The sequence below is a fragment of the Nilaparvata lugens genome, chromosome 2 (genome assembly GCF_014356525.2).
Source record: "Nilaparvata lugens isolate BPH chromosome 2, ASM1435652v1, whole genome shotgun sequence".
In the NCBI taxonomy this organism is placed as follows: Eukaryota; Metazoa; Arthropoda; class Insecta; order Hemiptera; family Delphacidae; genus Nilaparvata; species Nilaparvata lugens.
In genome coordinates, this window is record NC_052505.1 from 80,721,040 (window position 1) to 80,744,068 (window position 23,029).

The 23,029-nt window shown below is 33.0% G+C and overlaps 2 protein-coding genes across 4 annotated transcripts in view; one reads left to right on the plus strand and one right to left on the minus strand.

Annotated features, from left to right (window-relative positions):
• Positions 1-23,029, plus strand: part of LOC111059388 (membralin) — a 176,951-nt gene that overhangs the window by 33,167 nt on the left and 120,755 nt on the right. The gene's annotated exons all lie outside the window — the stretch shown is intronic.
• Positions 8,239-18,849, minus strand: LOC120349998. Of its 3 annotated transcripts, none has more exons than XM_039421876.1 (6): positions 18,625-18,849; positions 16,151-16,304; positions 14,668-14,871; positions 13,688-13,740; positions 11,562-11,715; positions 8,239-8,372 (listed from the first exon to the last, which is right to left on the minus strand). In XM_039421876.1, the coding sequence occupies exons 1-6, from the start codon at positions 18,712-18,714 to the stop codon at positions 8,275-8,277; spliced, it is 753 nt and encodes a 250-aa protein (XP_039277810.1). In that variant the 5' UTR covers positions 18,715-18,849; the 3' UTR covers positions 8,239-8,274. The 3 variants fall into 3 exon arrangements, with proteins under 3 accessions (XP_039277810.1, XP_039277813.1, XP_039277811.1); XM_039421879.1 differs by having other exon boundaries at positions 8,240-8,747; XM_039421877.1 differs by having other exon boundaries at positions 8,265-8,372; positions 16,151-16,301.

Genomic DNA, 23,029 nt, shown 5'->3' on the forward strand with positions numbered 1-23,029 from the left:
CTGAGGGAAATAAAGATAGGAAAGGGAGAGTTCTGCTACTGACGTCCAGTCATGGACGTGATTGCAGTGATCTCCTTGATAAAAGATTGAAAATAAATTTGATGTCCAATGTTTTTCAAGCCAAGTGCATCAATTAATGCAGTTGTAGAGTCAGCTAGGGAACAAACTAAAGACTTTGATGAAAATGACTATCTAATTGTACTGGGTGGCTCAAATAATATAAATGAACCTAACTTGAATCATCTTCCTCAAGTAACAGAAAAAATCAAGGAAATTGTGCCACTCAGCAAAAAAACAAACTTAATAATAAGTACTATTCCTAATAGGTTTGATAGGCCAGAATTAAATGAAGCAATCAATTCGACAAACAAATCAATCCATAATACAATCAACAGCCTAAAAATAAGAATTCTAAACAACTGGGGATTTGTTTTCTAAATGAAAGGCTGAAAAGACATAACTTCACTAATCATGGGTTGCATCTAAATCGATCTGGCAAAGTAATCTTTTGTAATAGATTGGCAGAGCTGATTGAAAGCCGTTTGCAATCCTCTGGTTAAAAACAGTCAAAAAAACAAATAACGATTTTTTAGTAAATTGGCTCAAAACAGGGAAAGGGAATAGCTACAAATGCTAGAGATAGAGTAGCACAAGATGGTAAGGTTTTTAGTATTTATCATCAAAATATTCAGTATCTTCGCAACAAAATTGACAGATTAGGAGTATTTCTTAAACAGGAGGATCCTGACATTGTTATTTTCACAGAGCATGGCTTAAAAATAAAGGAAATAAATCAAGTTAGGATTCCAGGCTATTCACTGAGATCAGAATTTTGTAGAATAGCTCATAGAAGTGTTGGTGTATGTATATTCACTAGCAATGCTAAACATACCCAAACTTATGAACTGGATTTTGTTAAGAGATTTTCTGTTGAGATGGATTTAGAGGTGACGGGACTAAGGTTAAAAATTGATGATCGATTTGAGGTAGCAGTGTTAGGTATCTATAGGTCACCAAATGGAGACTGGCAAAAATTTTGTGAGCTGCTCCATACACTTTTGGAAATTATAACCGCTCGTTTCACAAATGTTATAGTAGTAGGAGATTTCAATACCGATTTTGCCAGGCAGGATAAAATGACAGAGGATATTAGAGATATTATTAATATGAATAATTTAGAAATTAAGGTCCACGAATATACAAGAGTAACTCGAACTTCACAGACAATTATTGATGATATCCTCACAAATATAGAAGGTTGTAATGTCAGGTTAGGTAGCTCAGATCTATCAGATCATAACTATCAAATTTTAGATGTTAAGTTGCAGGGCCAGAATCCAAACAGAAAAAAAAACTTTGTGAAAGAAATTCAGCAATATGAGCTAGGAAATATAAATTGTTTGAAGCAGGAACTGCTTCAAGAAAATTGGAGTAGTGTTTATAACAGTTGTAACCTAAATTACAAATATAAGCAATTCATTGATACTCTAAGATTTCACATTAGTGTATGCTGTCCAATAAAAAAATTCAAAGTAAAAAGTAAATTAAACAAAGTAGATGAATGGATAACTGAAGATATTCTTACTCAAAGAAATATTGTTAGGGAAGCTTATGAGGAATTTAAATAAGTGAGGGATGTTCCGAGTGAAGTCAAATACAAATGTCTAAAGAAAAACTATGCAAAAGAAGTGAGGAAAGCTAAGTGTAAGAAAACAGCTGAAATATTAACAACTAGTACCAATTTTAACTCTGCTGTTTGGGAGGTAATTAATAGAAATAGGAGAGCAGCTCAAAAAGATACAGTTACTAATGTCCCTAGGATAATCAATGAACATGGAAATTATATGGATGATAGTATAGACATTTGTAACTTTTTCAATAAGTATTATCAACAGGTTGCATATAATCTCCAAAAGTCACTGAACACTAATACTTATAATACAACTACATTAAATGCTGAGCCAATTGAAAAGGTATTTAAATTTCATCCATTATCAAGAGATGAGTTGTCAAGAATAATAAAAAATTTGAATAACAAAAAACAGTAGGTTTGGATGGGGTCTCAAGCAAAATTTTAAAAGAATGTGAAAATGAATTACTGGACCCTTTATTGCATCTCCTTAATACTTCACTAGAGCAGGGTATTTTCCCTGATGATCTGAAACAAGGAAAAATTTTGCCAATTTTCAAGAGCGGTGATTCTGAAAGAGTTGAAAATTATAGACCCATTAGTATTCTAAATGTAATAAGTAAAATTTTTGAAAGAGTAGTTTAAATAGGCTATTGATGCACCTGGAAGAAATTAATTTCATAAGTGATGAACAGCATGGGTTCCAGAAAGGGAAATCTACTAAGACTGCAATAGTATCCCTTGTTGAAAGACTAATAGATATAATAGATTCAGGTGAGAAGGCAGCCGCAATATTTCTTGATCTATCCAAAGCTTTTGATTGTGTGAACCATAGAATATTATTGGAAATACTAAAAACTGTAGGTGTGAATGGTATAGAACTAAAATGGTTTGAATCATATCTCATAGGTAGAAACCAGTGTGTTGAGCTTACCAAGGTGGATGGGAATGAAATAGTAAAAATTAAATCTCAAAAACTGGAGGTCCAGGCTGGAGTACCTCAAGGCTCAATTCTGGGTCCCTTACTGTTTCTGTTGTATGTGAACCAATTACCAAAAGAGTTAAAAGATCACAGAGCTCTGTTGTTTGCTGATGACACATCGCTTATCTTTAACAATATTTATTAGATAGTCTAGAAATAAATGCTTTTACTGGAGTACAGTCAATTGTCCAATTCTTGAAGCAAAGGCAATTAACAATAAATAGTAAGAAATGTCAATTCCTACAATTCAAAAGTAAATATAATTCAGTAGAGGATAGAGAAATAAATGTGTTTGTAGAGGAAAATGAATTAGACCAAGAAGAGAAAGTAGCATTCTTGGGAATTTTATTGGACAGGAAATTAACATGGCATCCTTACATTGAGAGGATATGTAATAAGATATCATCTGGGGTATTTGTCCTGCGGCAGCTTGCTAGGCTGAATGATAAAAAACTACTGTTAACTGCTTACCATGGACTTATACTATCTCATATTAGGTATGCTATTTTAGTATGGGGTAATTCATCTCAACAAAATATGGACAGGGTGTTCAAGATTCAAAAGAAGGCACTCAGATGTATAGAGAAAGTGAATAGGTTAGACTCTTGTAGGCCTTTATTTAAAAAGCTTGGTCTATTAACTGTGCCATCTTTGTATGTATATGAAGTTGTAATGCATGTGAAAACGAGTGGTGTGATAGAGAATTCAGATGTTCATGAGTATAATACGCGAAACAGAGCAGATTATCATATAACAAAAACCAGATTATATTGGTAGGAAATTTTATAACAAGCTACCTCAAATCTTGAAAAGTAATGATGATTTGAAGATTTTCAAAAACAAATGAAAAAATATTTAGTTGATAGAGCTTTTTATAGTGTACAAGAATTCCTTTCAAACCTAAACTAGGTTGAACTACTTAGTGTTAGAATTATTATGTAATAACATGACTTGTCTTATACTCCATGACTGGAGTCTTTAGGACGTAATCTTAAAAAAAAAAAAAATCTTCTATAGAAGGCAGAGAATCGGCAACGCTCTTCTCCTATCTTTCTCCACTGCCATTATAACGTGAACCTCACTATAGGGCACCACATTTCAATCATCATTTGTAAACTCTCCTATTCTTTGGTAATCAAATATAGAAAAAACTCAGTGAAAACATGCGTATTATCACTAACATAATAAAAAATGATTCAAACCTGCCTTTCAAATTATCTTTGATTATTTTGCACTGCTTTGAAATAAGAGGATCGACACATTATGAATCTTTTTCAAGGTTTCAAGATTTCTAGGATAGAGATCAATCCCTGATCATATCACTAATCCCTATTAGATCAATATCGATCCCGATCTAATAAATCAATTGATCAGTAAATCCTGATTAGATCAATATCCACTAATCCCTAATTCATATAATTTACATTTCCTGTTAATCAATTTTAATGTTTAATAATCTCTGTTTATAATCTAACATTATTATAAATAGATCTCAAAGTTATAAACTTGATACCATAATCATGTTGAAATAGTAAATTCATGGATTTCTTCTGTACTTACATAGATTAATATTGGCTTTAAAATTCATTTTAACCTGTTATAATATGTCTCTTCTTCAGGATAACTTAAACATCAATATCAATAATAACTAATAAAAGACACATTGAAAAACCACACCCATTAAGATATTAGTTATTAAGATACTATACCATTACGGTAGCCACCTCTAATACGGATAGCCACCTTTAATACAAGGCTGTGGCCTACGATTTATTAATTAATTAAGCGTATGGCATATATATATATATATATATATATATATATATATATATATATATATATAATATATATATATATATAGACGCACACAAACATATAGGTAGGTATAGTCAAAGAAAAAATCTGGTCATGAGACCGTTGTCAGGTTAATAAGATATTGTAAATATATTACATTTTGATTTCGAGGTTGTCAAGGTGGTGTAGTGATTGTGGAGAAGCCGAAATAAAATCATTTAAATCGCCTTGGTAGGCACGTATATTACAATTTCCGATGATGTGCTTCAGCGTCTGTCTAGCCTCTCCACAATCACAAGCAGGGGAAGGTAAACTGCCCCAGTCATAAAGAGAGGCCCCGCATCTCCCGTGGACAGTCCTAACCCTGTTGAGGGCCGCCCACGTCCGTCTTGGCAGTTCAAATCCAGCCACATTTACACCAACTGAGTACCTAAAGCAGATGCTGAGGGGGGGTTTTTTAGGGGGGCCTACGATATTGCAACGTCACAGTGTAGGCATAGAATCTTATAAATGATTGGTGAAAAAGATCAGCTGGTATTTTTTAAAATCTCTTTTACCAATCATGTATTCGATTCTAGGCCTACACTGCGTCGTTGCAATATCGTAGGCCACAGCCTTGTATTAGAGGTGGCTATGGTGTTGTTCTATTCGTTCAAAGGAGTGAGCTGTGTTGCTTCTGCAGGTCCTATAAGCCTAATTGCCACAGAGCTGATAAGAAATATCTCACTCCTTTTTTACAAGGGAGTCTTTTGGTCAGACGAGACGGCACTACATGACAAGACAGGAACCTCTCCTATTGGCTGATTCTCGATACACCAACCCAGTCTATCGGAGAGCTTCCTCCTGTCGTGACGTACCGACACGTTTGAAAAAACGCCTCGTATGTCTCAGCCCTTACTATCTTCAATCATATTCTGTCGATTTCCGAACTGTTTTGTCTTCATTTTCATATTGACTCAAGTCAAATCATTCTTCATTTTGACAAAAAATCTGACTTTCTGATAAGCGTTTGCTATTTTTTCAACTTACCCCATAATATGTTCAACCAATATAATTTATAAGCCACTTCAATTTGTTGATCAACGTAGTTTCATTAAAAAAAAAAAAAAAACAGTTGACTACAATGGAAGAATCCTTTGTAACTGTTAAAAATAATTTTACACAATTCATTGAAATATCATCTATTATATTTATAAAGTATTTCATTAGGGCTACTTGATTTGCTAGTTGAAAAATAATTTCATAGCATCATCTACTTTTGATTTTTTTTATATATAGGCTACAACACAAAAAAAATAGTTTCGGTATATGCAATCAATTTGAAACTAGTTGTTATTGTGTTTTAAAAAAGATTTTGAAAACAGAAAGGGACTATGATTTTTTTTATAATCTATAATATTATTAAAAAAATTAATAAATTGGCTTGTACATGTGCGGGATAGGATATACACGAATGACGCATCATGACTTCTAAACAACTGAAATGGTTAACTTAAAATTTTGCATAAAGATTCTTAACCGAGGATGGTTATAGTACTATGCTCAGTTATTCAAGATTTTTGTACGTCAAGTTTTCAGTTTGTCAAGTTTACAATTCGTTAGGTTTTCAGTATGACAATTTTTCAGTTTGTCAAGTTTTCAATTCCTGAATTTTTCAGTTTCTGTTACTTTGCTTGAGTGTTCATCTACAAATAATATTTTAAAGGAAGGTATTTGCTTATACATGTACAGGATAGGAAATACACGATTGACGCCGCATTATCACTTATAAACTAATGAACTGATTATAACTTGCCATTTTTCATAACGATTCTAAATTTACCGAGGATGAGTATAGGCGTTCCCTCATTGATGTTATTCGATTAATTTTAATTTAATAATTAGAACGAATTCATCTCATTTAAATTTCAACCAAACAGAGTTTTCTCAGTCTTTTGTAATTGGTAGCACGAGCGGCTCATGAAATTGAGACCATGGTTTGAAACCAATCAAAATCTTTTTTTTTTTTTTTGCTGATAATTTTCAACTCTGATGAAGATCATTCACTTAATTCCGAAAGAATAATAAATAATTATCCTATTTTTTTATGTTTCCTGGACGTAAGGAGATTGCAATATGAATGTAGATTTGAATATGTTACCCACCGGTATCATACACGCTCAAGGAGAACATATGCACTTCATCAGCACAGGAGACACTTCTTTGAAAAACGGCCATCATACATGGGAGCAAAGTTCTTCAACAAGCTGCCGATTGATGTCAGAGAGAAGGAGGGTGCAGACTTCAAGAGAGAACTGAAGAGATATTTAATTTCTATGAGCCTGTACTCAATTCAGGAGTATCTAAATTGAATTGTTGTTAATGTTGAAATTCTTTTACCTCTTTTACTGTGACGTTATTTATATTGTATTGATGCAATGATGAATAAAGAATTATTTGATTTGATTTGATTTGATTTGATTTGCATTTTACAACACAAACTTTTCCCAAGAGCAATAAAGCAAGGGTAACCTGCTAGTTAAGGCTGTGCAAAGGCTAAAAATAAACTTTCTACTGGTGATATTTTTAGAATTTTTTCGTTTTGTATATCATCAAGCAATCAAAATGAAAAAGTTTTCCCAGGATTTTTCCCCGATCATTACTGTTTGAGATACTGTATGAGCGTCCAAAGTTCAAATCTTTGGGATAGAACATTTCAAATTCGGTAAGAGATAAATCCATGAGATTCAGAGGATAAATTCTTCATGGTATTGTTGATTGAATAAAACCAAAATTTTTTGAAAATATCAGTTTTTGAGAAAGTTGTTCAATTTACTAAAAATGGTCAAAAATAACTTTTAGTTATTGAGTTATTACTGTTTGTTCAACTAAAATAAATTTTAGTTGAGTTATTTTTGGTCATTTTAACTGGTCTATAACTCAATTAAAAGTTATTTTAGATGAACAAATAGTAATAACTCAACTAAAAGTTATTTTTGATCATTTTTAGTAAATTGACTAATTTTCTCGTTTTATTCAATCAACAATACCATGAAGGATTTATCCTCTGAATCTCATAGATTTATCTCTTACCGAATTTGAAATGTTCTGTCCCAAAAATTTAAACTTTAAGCGCTCATATCTCAAAAAATTGAAAAAAATGTTCTCCTGAGATATTTTTCATTTTGATAGCTTGATAATATACAAATATAAAAACTTTGAAAAACATCACCAGTATAAAGCTTATTTAGCCTTTTCACAGCCTTGAATAAGGAACTTTTACTTCTAAATAATACTTTATGCTTGCTATACCACCGTATTAGGCTAGTTCTATATTCAGTGTATACTGAATATACACTACTACACTACACAGTACACTACTACAGTAGTTGGCTACTAGGATAACGGTCCTCTTGTGCTGTAAGTATAGCCTTCTTTTGCACAATAATTATTGAACTATAGTAAGGTCCACGTTATAATGGCAGTGGATAGAGATAAAAGAACAGCGTTGCCTCTTCTCTGCCTTAATTAATTACATTTCTACACTGTCAAAAACAGATTTGGCATCGTTGCGGAGCTAGAAAAGGATAGTACTACCTGATTTGTCGAATTATAGACAAGGATAGTAGTATCAAAGTTAATCAAATACTGTCATTATAACGTGGACCTCTCTATAGGTACTCGTACATTGGATTATTGATCAACAGGATGTAGGTAGCCTCTAAGTTTTACAAGAAATTACAAAAGATACCCTTACTGCAAATAGTGAATATAAATGACCCGCCTTTATGACTTCAACTGATGATAACCGTTTACAAAAATTAGAGACAAAAAACTAGATCCGAACAATTTGAATTTGAAGAATGATTTATTTTTTAGGTACAGAAGATTAGGTTGATTCTTTTGGAGTGGTGGAGAATATTCTTCTCATCCACATGACGATGGCGTCAGTGATGCGCTCTGCCCATCCTCTTTGGTCGTTATCACCTGGAAAAAGCATCGCCAAAACACCACAATATCAACATTTCTGAGTAATTTCATCTGATAGGTTTGAGATTTTTGAGGTTTATAAGATAGCAACAAAAAGAAAATGAATACAAGTATGTCAATTACTTCAACTTGACTCGTCAGCTTTATGGTTGTTTCACAACTTTATTTATTATACAGATGGAAATAAATTGGAATAATCTAATTGGTGTTCTCGTTTAAAATAATGATTATTCATTTATTATCACACCAACTATTATAAATTTATTGAATTTGATGATCAGACAAAATAAATGAGGTAACGCAATGCTATTTGCCCAATACTCAGCAGAAAATCTCCTACTCGCTCCCAAGTGCTCCTTTCGTCATTATCACCTAAAAAAACAGAAAATCCCTTTCAGGGTTCACTAGAAAGGAAATTTTGTCTGCAGCAATTCATTTCAAATAGCTATTCATAGGAATAATGCATAAAAAATTTTGAGTTGAGGAATAATATATTAACATGTATCTCTTAAAATGAACTATCGAATATCTTAAATCATCAAGTATTCTATTTAAGTTTGTTTAGTGAAAAATATATTTTCTCAACATATAAGGGAAATTATACTGTAACTCTAGTAATAATTTATACTGTTATCCTGTTTTGTTGCTTATTGAACCATTTTTTCCCTAGAGCTACAGTATTATTTCCCCACTTTGTTGAGGGAATATTATTTTCTTTCCACTATGCAAACTTTAATGAAATATTTGATGATTTGAGATATATGATAGATGTTTGAGAGGGTGATAAATTATTGATCCTTAAATGGACTATGAATATTTATTCAACTTTAGCTTCTATTATTACCTGTAAATGAAAATAATGTTAATCATCAAGCAGAAAATAATACTGTATAGCTTTCCCAAGTGGAATCTCTGGCATGATAATTAACTTAATACTTGAATCTTTTTTTTATACAAATAGATTTTGAATTTTAGTAATATCAAGATTTTTTTCTCGAAAAAATTTTTCAACAGAAGCAGACACTATAGCGAGAGACTGAATCCGAACTGGCGAGTAATAATCCAAAGCCGAACTAATTTATAGCGAGAGACTTTCTTCATAATATAACTACATGATCTAATAAAAAAAAAAACTACAACTACAGAGTTCTCTTTCAGAATACTGATAGAGCTTATAGCTATGAATTTCAAGAGCATGGTATCATAGCCTACATAGGTAGTATAATTTTGATACTTCTTATTTATTATTAGGATAGTTTATTTATTTATTCAACAATGATGAAACAAAAATCATAAAATTTCAGTAAAAAACATAAAATTTATACGTTAGAAACATAAACTATTTTTTTGGATATGTTATTAATTATCAAAATTTGGGAATGGAATAGTTTTGGGCCAAGCCTGTTGTTGTTCCTTCCCAATCATATTTATATGATTTGTGATTGTATCAACGAATACATAAATTAATAAAATGATTTGAAATGGAAAGACAGGCTTACAGCCCTTACCATTCAATTCCCGAATTTTGATTGAAAGTTAGTCTAAAAGAGAACATATTTGTTCATCACTTTTATACACAAATATTTTGATTCCATAATAAACAAAAATAATTCTGGATTTAGAATGTTAATACAGGAAATAAATTCGAAAAATCCACTGTAGTAATAAGTTGATAACTTGAAAAATATTAAATAAACTTTGAAAATTTGGAGCCATAGTAAAAACATTAACCTAAACAATAGTAAAATGACTGGACTCCATGATATTTATTAGGCTAAGTGCCAGTTGCAGAGAAATTAGTTGAATTTTAATCGTGATTAATTCCACGAGAACCAATCAGAGAAGCCGTTTTAAAGGCCTTCTCTAATTGGTTCTCGTGAGATTAAAATTTGACCGGCTTTTGTGCAACCGGGGCTATATATGTTACATTGAGAAACCCATTGCCCTCATCTGGATTGTTGTGGTTGATTCAGCTGTTATTGTTCAGAACAAAATTGCCCATTACCATGATTGCCCATAACGATTAATGGCCGGGACACACATATCGGCACCGAGCCCGCGCCGCGGCTCGGCCGTGTGACGGACGTACTAGGGCGAGTGAGAAAACAAATACTTTTAAACGTGTAGGGACATAAATACTACCGCACCGCGTCAGCACCGTCACCGTGTTTGTTGCCGTTTACTTTTTGACGGAGACGGTGCGGGCTCGTTCAACATAGAGAGTGAAAAACTTACTGATGAGATACGGAATCTTCCAGTTTTTTATGATCAAAGTGATGAGAAATATGGTTGAACGGAAAATAAGTTAAACTAAAAGTAAAAGTATAACCAAATAATAAGTCAAGCCAAAGGTATGATAGACATAATATAAATAATAAAATTGAAAACAAAAAGTATAAAAGAAGGAACCCGTGACTGTGTCTCAAATTTTAAATTTAAAGCCAATTACGTTTAGATACATAAGGCAGAAGATAACAATTTTATTGCTGATATATATTTCCGATACATCACTGATTGTGGTATTGTTATGCCCCGAAATATATACCAGCACTATGATTCTCATCGCCTACAGGTAATTAGTTTAAAATTTAAAAATATAAATTTAAATCGGATGTAACAAGCTTTAATAGTGTTATATTATTAACACTAGTTTAACACATTCAGAAATCAGACGACAGTAGCACTACAGAACTGAGACACGGCTGTCGCACGGATATGTGTGTTCTCCTACCATCATCACCGTGTCGCGGACGTAGCTCGGCCATACCTCGGCACGGGGTCGGTGCGGTTATATGTGTCCCGAGCATAATTCGATCTATCCATCTCATTTTGTATGAAATTTACGATTGTCAATATTGTAAAAATGAACAAAATTGAGCTGAGTAGCCTACATAACTACATTGTGTGCACTAAGGCTCAACTCACACTTACGCGACTCAGGTCGAGAAGAAACTCGACTCTAGTTGAAAGCATGTGTTTTCAAATGGTGACGTTGCGGAGACTGGAATCGACTGGTCTGAGTGTCACCATTTGCAAACACATGCTCTCGACTAGAGTCGAGTCTCTTCTCGACCTGAGTCGCGTAAGTGTTAGTTGAGCCTTAGAGCCGTGTATGACACACTCGAAGAAGTGAGTTATTCTATGAAACATGTTCTCATGTGATCTTAAAAAGTGTTGTTACCGTACCTTGTTCCAAGCCTGTCCGTCTCAATAGCCATTTCAAAAACGATCTGGTTCCATCGTTGTTTGTCGGAATTTCATCGGGAATATCTGGTGGGGGGTCGGCTTCCTGTGGCGATCGTTTTCTTCGTCTGTCCTTATCGGTCACACATTCAACCATCTATAATAAAATAAAAAATATTTGGAATAAATTAAAATAGTGACTTCATCACTTATTTACTATTAATTTCATAGAGGCATTTTCCATGTGAATGAATTTGTAGGGTCTCAATTGACAAAATCCCAAACGACCAAAATGCTATATCTTCCCAAACGGCCGAAAACTACTTTTTTCCCAATTGACAGAACGCTTTCTGCCATTTGCGACAAACTAGAGAAACTTTCTGTCGTTTGGGAAACCTATCACTTTCGGTCGTTTGGGACTCTCAACACTTTCAGTCGTTTGGAACTTTCACCACTTTCGGCTCAATGCAACAAACAACGTTTTCTGTCGATTGGGAAAATTCTTAAAGTTTTCTATCATTAGGGATTCGGCTGGATGAGAACGTTCGATTAAGGCCAAAATTCAGGTGTCGAGTGGATTATAATGGCATGCAATGACGCTTGCAATTCAATATTTCCATGTAACTTGGTAAAAAAACAACTGTTGTGTGGACTATTAATTGCATGTAGTGAGGCATGCAATTGATCATTTGAAGTAGCATAGTATTTGTTTATTTCTCTGCTTTCAATTCGGTAAGCTTTTGATGATAGAAGCATAGCTGTTTAGATAAAATTATTGGCATTGTCGATACACTAACCCAAACAGCCATTAGTCGTTTATACACTGATATCTTGCCGAAACGACAGGACAGGACAGAATTTACTCTGATGGACAGTATCAGAGGAGACTGTGGTTTATAACTGCACGTGGGCTACTGTTCACAGAACTACTAGTCCAATAGATTTCAAGAAGAGGAACGAAAGTTCCTACCCATTGAATTTCCTTTTATTTCCACAGGAATATGGAGAAGTAGAAGCAAAATCAGAGAAGAAGAGAAGAGAAAATAGAATAGGAGAAAAAGAATAAAGGGAAGAGAAGAGAACAGAAGAAAAAAAATAAGGGAAAAAGGATAAGAGAGTATAAGAAAAAGAGTAGAGAAGTGGCACTTCTATTGTACTTTCTACCGTTTGCGACAAACTAGAGGAGTTTTCGGTCGTTTGGGAAACTGATCACTTTCGGTCGTTTGGGACTCTCACCACTTTCGGTCGTTTGGGACTCTCACCACTTTCGGCTCAATGGGACAAACCACGTTTTCTGTCGATTGGGAAAATTCTTAAAGTTTTCTGTCATTTGGGATTCGGCTGAATGAGAAAGTTCCAGTTTCAATATTTCATTAATTCTGCCAATTGGGAAAAAAGTAGTTTTCGGCCGTTTGGGAAAATATAGCGTTTGGGTCGTTTGGGATTCTGTCAAAATTGGCATGCCACCAATGAATTAATGCATAAATAATATGAATATTATATTTAACACCATGATTATTTTTATTTAAAGAAGTGAGTTTTTGATTCCAACGGATACAGTATTATAAGAAGCGATATCTCAAAATACCAAAGTTGAATAAAAAATGAGGCAGTCAAATCTTTATACTCATAAAAATGTTGATGACTTTGTATTGAGATTGTGTTTTATATTAAAATATACACATTAAAATTTATATTCATGTTGGCATGATGTAAAACCGGCCATATTTTGTAGGAAGAATGAGACATGACTTTTGTGACATTATAGTGGATTGAACCCAATCACACTAGGATTATTATTTAATGAATAAATAAAATAAATTTCATAGTAGATAAACTTTCTCATAAATAATGTAATACAATTATTAGAATGTAAATCTTCCAAAACTAATGAATAAGCGCTAGGAATAGTTAGGATAATAAGAATTCTGCATATAAATCAATTGGCAGTTAGATTAGGTACTGGCAACAGAACTACTAGAAAATAATACTAAATATTGTAACTGCACAAGCTACTGTAGGCCTACTAGCAAGCGCATGTTTTTGTCATAGGCTATTACCATAGAGGAAAGATACAAGTAAATCCGATAAACTCTCTACTTGTATCTTTTCTCTATGCTATTACTCACTCTCAGTTCATCAATCCAGTCACTGCCAAGCTCTCCTGTCATTGTCACATTTCCTGAAATAAAGAAGGATATCACAAACTAAAAAATGAAATCATTGTATTGTATATTATTTTTATAAGTGCAGTATGTTGAGATCGTAGCAATTTGAATGTTGAATGATTCAATTTACTTGAATCCAGAATTCAACTCCAGAGTTTGAACAGCTTCAACATTTTGTTTTTACTTATACTCTTGAGTTTTCATTTGAAAAATAGTTATATTGATGGATATTAAACCTACATTCTGAAGATCATTCAAGTATATATTTTGAATTAAAGCCTATAGGCTACACATTTAATTTATAAAAAATTATTTATGACACATATAATTATAATGACATAGTAATTGTTTATCATTTTTAATTTAAGAATGTTTTCACTATATTTATTACTATTTAATTTTTCACTACTCAAGTTTTGGACTATGCAACAGTAGATGAAGAATTGAATGCATTTTTTTATTGTATATTTTAATTGAAAAGGAAAGTACTTATAAAATGTTATAAATTGAAAAGATCAATTAATTTGGAAAGAAACATGCAATCTACCATTTATGAAATAACAATAATAATATTACATTTATAACACATTAATTTTTCGAACTACTATTTGAAAGTTGAACACATTATTGAATAATTAAATCAGAAAGATGAGAAAATTAAATACAAAAGTTACTTGGATTAGAAGATAGTAACCGATTATAATTCAATGTATGATACTTTCTGTTGATATATACATTAAAAAGATTTTTGGGTTCTCCTGTTACTTGAATAAACTCTAGGCTATTTTTTTTAAATCTTGGTCTTTGGTGATTATAGCAGACCTACACTTCAATATATTGGAAGAAAAATTTTTTTTCAAAACCTTTATTGCTTTAGCTTCTTCTAAGCTTTAGTTGAAGTATGGAGATTCAAAATAATTAGGAGGTAATAGGATTATTACCTAGACGAAATGACCAATGTCCGTAATAGCCGGGTATAAAGCCCCAGTCAGCACTGAATCCGCATACCGACATATTCCAGCCTGGTTGAAAGATAAGATTTTGTTTTCCAGACCATGTGAGGTGTTTCTTTTTCACTCTCCAGCCGAAGTGAGACTCGGTGCCTGTCACCTTGCTTTTGTACTTCAAAGATCCAGTAACAAACTCTGAAATCAAATAATTGATTATTTCTTTCTCAAGTAAATATGCGTTTGTCAATTTACTTTATTCTTTAATATTTGGACATTACTTATAATTCAAATCATCGTTATAACGATAATATTGGTTGAAATAAATTGGAAGTTGCATTTGTTCAAATGCTAATTAATGAATACCGGTAATTTTTATTAAACGAAAGTCCAATTAAATGCTGTGAATCACGATATGCTGTAAATTACGATAATATTGATTATACTTCATAGGTATCGTACTGTACCGTAGGGCCTAGTTATTGTAATATAAACATGTTGTATTATTAGTTTAATATTTAAATATGAACATTTTGAGCAATATCCTTTAGTACTCATGTATCGAGATCAGGTATTTATTTATTCATCATTTTGAAAAGAAAGCACTGACCGGGAGAGGAAATCTAAGGATACTCCTTGTACTATTTCTCTCCCAATTTTTCATTACAACATTTTAAAAGTCTAAAATAGGGTTATGATTAAACTTTACTGAAATTTAATCCATTTTCACCCAAAAACTGAGAATTTTAATAGTAAGACCTTAACCTAAGTATACCTGTAATTATTTTTATTCAACTATTGCATGTTGATTGATTTTGTCAAGGCCAGCAGTTACTGTTTTTATTGCAATATTTAAAAATAATATTTTTCGGTAGGCTAATCATCTCTGATCTAACAATTGCATGGTTCGAAACTCACCTTACAAATTCTATACAGTTAGAGAAACCAGCCAATAGATAATAGCGACGGTTTGACCAATTTGGAATATCAAAGACGATAGAAATAATGAAATCTATTCAAGTACATTATTTTGTGTCTAATCAGTGATTGGAAGATTATCAGGAAATTTCAATTCATTTAGAAGATTATTCTGTTCAATAGAAAATACGTTGTGTAGGTTCATTAGTTTGCCTATGACAATTGTTTTTTTTCTTCCATACTTGGAATCAGTAATAGTAATTAAGTTCAATTCAATTTTCAATTCAAAAATTAATTTATTCCGCACAAAATATTATTACAAAATTAAGTATACCTATTTACCTGTTTTTTTCTTTTATACTTGGAATCAGTAATAGTAATTAAGGTCAATTCAATTTTCAATTCAAAAATTGATTTATTTCGCACAACATGTTATTACAAAATTAAGAAGTATACCTATTTACCTGTTTTTTTTCTCTCATACTTGAAATCAGTTATAGTATTAGGTATTACATAGTAGACTATAATATTACCTACCTTAGATATTTTTCAAACTTACGCAAATTAGGCCATTTTTTGAGACTGATTGTCCACAGTCCATCTTTGTAGTCAGTCAACCATTGCCACGTGAGTAATTCATACTGGTCTGCCATACTCTTGTTGATAAAAATGTTCATGCCTGAGTCCTCTGGCGTCCGATGCCATGTTTCCTGCTTGAACAACATAAAAATAATTTTTTCAATCTCATAGAATAAATAAATAGTATTATTCTCCTCATATCTGTATTAAATAAATTTTCATATCCTATTATCCAATCTTAAGTAACCAACTGATATTAGATTTATACATAGAAGACCTGAAGGTATTGACAATTTAATACAATCACTTTGTAATTTTCCATCTTAAGTAAAAAATATTGATAAAAATTGTCTCTCATATTTTATTATTTAAACTTCCAATTTCTTGAATATAAATATACAGTGTCCAATTAAAAATAGCAATTGGGCACTGTAAAATATCCAGAATAATCATGTTATCATTTGTAGAGAGTTAAAGTTGAACATTAATCCACACTCTATTTTCTTTGTTTTTAAATTTTCCAAATTGTTTGAAATGGTCAACTGATTCTTCATCTTTATTATTGACTCCATAGCATTGTAGCGGAGGAATACCTGTTCAAATAAATTTCATTCAGTTTCTGCTGATATTATTCTTGTTCTGCTGATGAGTTGTTGCATGATCTTTATTATATCATTATTGATTAAAACTTTTCAATAAGTCTTCATCAAGCTCCTATTATTTCAGGAATCTCTCGAGTGAGCACAGTAAGTCATCTATAATCTGGCGATACTATGATATTGTAAACTAGTAATGCTGCTGATGATAATCCTGATTTATTTTAACCTAAATTGCAGATTATATTTTTATTCTTTCAATAAACTAAGCCGATTAAACGAAATTAATATCCAATGAAGTTTCAAATCTCACTTTTACAACAGTACCGGTCTTACGTGATGGTAAACTTAATACACTTTTCAAGGCGTTGGACCTCATCTTCTGCGTACTTAATACTGGCATAAATTAATTACAAGAACGTTTAAAAAAGGCTCTCCATGTTTGTTTTAGGTGCCTTGTAACGTGTCCGAGGTTCACAAAATATGTGTACCGTAAAAGCACCGCACACACACATCGATTTTTGTTCGGCCTTTTGATATTTTACCGGCCTTATGAATTTGTATCAGATTAAACGGAACTTGACAAACATCATCTGTTCAATCTAATAGAATTTATAAGGACGGCAAAATATCGTAGGAACAAAAATCGATGTGTGTGTGCGGGGCTTAAGGCTGCTGCTGTCGTAAGTTCCATTTTTAAGGGAGCCTATCGTGTACATTCTATTATTCTCTATTTTATTCTTACAACAAGTGTCAAGTAGGCCTACATCATTAAAAATATCGGGGCAACGAGCTTCGCTCATTATTTTTATTTATTGATAAACAGAACACAATTCTCTAAAATGATCGTGTTTATATTTTACAGCTGGCTATACGTCAGCTTATGAATTTCGGGGATGTGATATTTTGATTTTCCACAGAATCACTCGCTTACTTTTTACTATCCACAGACGACGAAAGTTTCAGCTGTTTCAACCAAGGATGAATTATCCTTTTAATGTCGTTCAGCGAGTTTTACCAAGGATGAGACATAGTGCAGTCTAATTTTTATATCATATAAACCCATTAGGTTCCAAATTTCATGAAAATCGTTAAAGCCGTTTTCGAGATCCGTTGAACATGAATAACCAGATATAAAAATATAAACATACATACAGAGATTGCTCGCTTAATATAATAGGATGATTAGGGAGGGAAAAAATTAGGTAACCTTGTGCAATATTCCTCTCCAAAATTTAGAAAAGGTTTCAATTTGGATTATTGACCAACAGTTCACGCTTCAATTGAAACATTGGATGATAATTTTATTTTTCAGTTTCTGGTGATATTCTACTATGAGTTGGGCTGACAGTAGTTAGTTTAGTTGCTCTATAATAGATAATGATTTATCCTATACTATTAAACGAGCAATTTCTGTTTATATGTTTGTATTTCACCGGATCATGTGTTCATGTGTGTGGTTCTGTGTCAAAATTATGACTCAGCTGTTGAACTATTGTAATCATTCAATCAGGTACTTAGTGCCGGTTGCAAAAAAAGCAGGGTTATTTTTAATCCTGATTAATTCCAGTAGATCCATCTTTTCGAAATGGTCTTCTCTAATTTGGTTCAAGTGAAATTAATCATGATTGAAATTTAACCAGCTTTTGTGCAGCCGGGCCTTTATTAGGGAAATTTTGGTATTCCTCTGGAAATTAATCTCAATTTACTGTGATTAGAGCATTTCTGTGTGAACTATGAATGTTATTATAATTTATTTTTACGTATTAAATTTGTTATGCTTTTGTACTCCAGAGCGAAGCTCGGTCCCCGATATTAAGTTGTTAAAAATAATTATTTAATATAAGTTAAAACTTACTAGACAAGAAGAGTTGGCCGGATGAACAGCAGTGTGAAGACAGAAGCCAAGCCACAGAGTTGCCAGCACCACTACTCGAGTCCTCAGCATCTTATCCAACTGGCGCGGAGTTCGGCGAACGCATTTTATAGGCGCATTTTTTCAGCCGCGTCCTCCTGTGTGTGACATTGACATTGGCAATATCAATGTCACCGCCGCAAACGCCACAAAAGCTAGGAAATCATTTTCAACTCATTCTCATCCGAGCGCTAAACGATAATAACATCTTATGCTTTGATGCAGAAAATCGGCGAATCCGTCTACATAAATAAGTCTTGCTGCCGGCTTATAATGTGTGCGCAAACACTTTTTTAGCACACTTTGGTTTTCAGCAGAACCAAAAGCTATATTTACATATATTTATAGCTATTTAGCTATAGCTAAATATAGTTATATCTATAATAATAGTTATATTTAATGTTATATACAGTCGAGAAACGACATGCATTCCTGGATTATAGGTTGATCCTAGTACAAACTCGTGTCGTTTCTTGTGCCGTGCCGTCCATATTATAAACACTCCTCGCTCTACTAGCAACTTGTTGCTATTAAAAATGTACTCTAGCAACAGGACAAGAGCGTGGCGAAATGGCATATGCTTTGTTGCTTATTAGTTTTCCTATTTTCAACGTTTTTTGTTCGTGTCGTTGATTCTCTTGTGTAACTCGATGAAAAAATGTCGCCCAAAACATGATATTTATTTCTTATTTTCCATCAATCTCTACTACAAGAAGAGCAGTGCTCATCTATTGTATAGCCTACTCTAAATAAGTAGCGTCCTATTCACTATCACTTTCAATGTGATTTTTTTTTGACTAGAAGTTCTTATACATGTATAAAACACATGTACATGTACATGTTTATGTACATGTGTAAAACACCTATAAATTTTTGGCCTAGGGTATACTATAATCTGTGGCTTGGTGCCAACTACCAATGTCAATTTTTCCAAAAATGAGTTTAATACACTAATACATCACTAATATCGATTATTTTCAGTTCCAGAAGTGCCATAATGTCCTATCTCAAAGCAATAAAAAGTTATAATATTTATACTACTATGTCATGATTTAGTTACTCCACTCTCAGAGTGCGAAAACTACCAATGAAGACATATGTTTTTAGATGGTCATTCATACTCCGCCAGAGCTATCAATGTCGACTTCTGCACTTCTAGCACTTCTCGCATTCATAAAGTTCGTCTTTTAGCATGTATATTCTTCTTATTCTCTTAATTATAATTGAAAAATGTCCATACCATATGTTAATATAGAACTATAATCTAGAGAGAGTACTTCTTCGAAACAGTTGTTAACTGGTAACTAAATTAATAATTTTGTCAGGTTGGCATTAAGTTGAGTTGACTTTGTTAGGTTGGCACCAAGTTGAAGATTGAAATGCATTTATCGCGGAAAATTTGATTGGGCACTGCTACTAAATCAGAACTATTCCTGGGAATATTATATTACTAGCAGTCAGGCTCGCATCGCTCGCCATATCCGTTTAGCCAGACGTTTAGTCTGGACCCCCGACTGGATCGTCCTAACATAATATGATAAAAATGCTCAAATGAAAAATGCAGGCGAGCGAAGCGAGCCTGCTGATCTCATTTTTGGACGATCCAGTCGGGGGTCCAGGGGGCGGAGCCCCCTGGCTAGACGGATATGGCGAGCGAAGCGAGCCTGACGGCTAGTATCATATGAATATGACTTTTGAAAAGTGAAAACAACATTGAATAATAAAGAGTGGTGTAGTGCAGAAGAGATCCGAATAAGACGTAATTAAGAGTTTGGCTGTTAATTAAGAGTGCTACATTTTAATAATAATCACCAATCAAAAAGTAACTTAGCAGTAGCTGAGTTACAACAGAACTTTCTCAAGTATTTAAGAAATGTAAGAAATCTGAATTAAAAGAATGTGGTGGAAGGTTTCTTTGTAATCTATATAGAATATGTAAATTGAATTGTAAAATATAGAGAATCCGGTCCTACAGATATCAAATTAAATAGATCCAACAAAGTTTAATAAATATAACTAACATTTACATTTTTGAAAAGTTGCCTATTTGTATTTGTTGTGGTATCTAAAGGTGCGTACAGATTTACGCGCAGCGAACATGAGCAATAATTCACTTTTAATCAGCTGATGCCAAGCTTTTTATATCTGTATCTTACCGTTTCTATAAAAATACAGATATAGTCAGCTGATTAAAAGTGAATTTCTCATGTTCGCTGCGCGTATATCTGTACGCACCTTTAGAATAAGGTACTTATTTGAGCGAGATTATTTCTGTATTTGTTTAATATTATTAATTCAATAGCTGAGTTAATGAATGAATGATTTCCAAATTTGGAATGAGAATTCAAATTTTTCTAGTGATAAGATCTGTCCTCATACCAAGGCCATGTTTGGTATATAAATGACATAATTTCGACGTTTGTACAAGTAAATAGCTTTATTATAATTTCTTGAGATTCATACAATTTTTTAATACTGATTCAATAGCTGATGTTCTAGGCCAGGGGTCTCCAACCTTTTTTATCCAAGGGCCACATTGTTAATTCTTGGGAGGCTTAGAGGGCCAATAACAAGGATGTACGTGGAATCTGACTTGTGGGGACACACACGACGGGGGATTTGGGGGGTGTAAAATTATTATATTTTCATTAAAATAACATGAGCAGTTTCAAGTAGGTTTAATTGAAACACAGGAAAAAACAGACCAATTCATTTCAATACAAAGTCCAATTTATTGAGTGTAAAAAGGTCATATGAAAACTTGGCAATGCATGAATTTAGAAAGTTAAACAAAATGATAATAACGTTTTTAATAGTAATAAGACAACTTGACAATACACGAATTTACATAAAGTTACCAAGCTGAAAGAGAATACCTACTTATTTTCAGTGAGAAGATTGCATTAATTTCTTTTCCACTTAGAATGACCTCCCATTTGGGATCAAACTTTGTGGTTCCGATGATTAAAATTGTTTTCAAATTTTCATCTGACAAGGAAGATCTGAACTTGAAAGAGAAGAGTACTGTACTCACAGTTGTTGTCAAAAATGTGTATAGATATATATTTTTAAAAATCTGTAGCAATAACTCTCGGCGGGCCGGACAAAATCTATACGCGGGCCGGATGTGTCGGGCCGTAGGTTGGAGATCCCTGTTCTAGGCTACAGAGGTGTCCACCCCCCCCCCAAGTCCAAGGATCGCAAAAAAGCCGTCAGTGGCTATTTAAAACACAGCTGATCTTTTTTCTGACACTCCACCCCCCAAGAATTGTTTTTTGAACACCCCCACGTTTGCGTCGTCGCCCTTCCCCATATGGGCACCCCTGTCTAGGACAATATTTCAAAATTAATCTACAGTACAACTAATCTACATTCTATAGTTTTCTATGTAAAAATCTATTCAATTTGTACTTTTAAAAACTGTTATTTATTTATGTGTTGTGCATATATGCTGCCATACGCTAAATAAATAAAATTTAAAAACTGTAGGTCCATTCATCTCTCATTATCATCCGCCTCATTACCCACGCACAAGCCTAGAGCTTATGTGAGCTCTCCCTCAGCAAAGAAAGCATCATGTGAGTAATAAAATGGTCCAATTCCTGGAGCAACCTCAACCTCAACTATGCAATTTTTTTCAATAAAATGATCTTCTAATTCTATAAACTATAATTAGGAGAGCCTACTGCGAAATGCAATCAAGAGGCGGTGGGATCTTCTTAATCATCTCATAGATTATGATATTTCAACCACAAGAAAAATGTGTATCTTGTATCTTAAGCTAATTGTAGAAAGGAGAAAAAAAATGAAAAGTTGATATAGAGAGGTCAACGTTATAATGACAGTGTTTGATTAGCAATTGTGTTGCTATCCTTGTTTATCATTCAAGAAAGCGGATAGCGCCATCTCTTTCTCGCTTTGCTCTGTTATCAGATCGTTTTTTAACAATGTAGAAATATAATTAACTAGCAAAATATTTTATCTTGATTATGAAATCATTGGAAAATATAATTTCTTGCTTGATAAATATAATTGATTATTTTGAACGAGAAAGAACGAACAGTTAATATTACATCAATAAACCGGTATCAGTTACCCTCTAGTATAAGTTACCGATAGAAGGCATTGACAAGACAGAGGATCGGCAACGTTTTTCTCCTATCTTTCTCCACTGCCATTATAACATGGACCTCACTATAGCGACCAATACTATTCATTACGTCACATTCCACCAACATCCATTTAAAAATTTATCGAAAGTTATGTAACGGAAAGCACTGACCGTTAGTAACGTGCCGTCACCATTTTTCCAGTCTGCAATACTTTACTGTGTTGTGATCAACAAATA

Coding starts and splice junctions, on each gene's coding strand:
- LOC120349998 (XM_039421876.1), bottom strand. CDS start 18,714: ATGCTGAGGACTCGAGTAGTGGTGCTGGCAACTCTGTGGCTTGGCTTC. Junction 16,305..18,624: donor CGGCCAACTCTTCTTGTCTA/GTAAGTTTTAAC, acceptor ATGTTGTTCAAG/CAGGAAACATGGCATCGGAC. Junction 13,741..14,667: donor ACATTGGTCATTTCGTCTAG/GTAATAATCCTA, acceptor TCTTTATTTCAG/GAAATGTGACAATGACAGGA.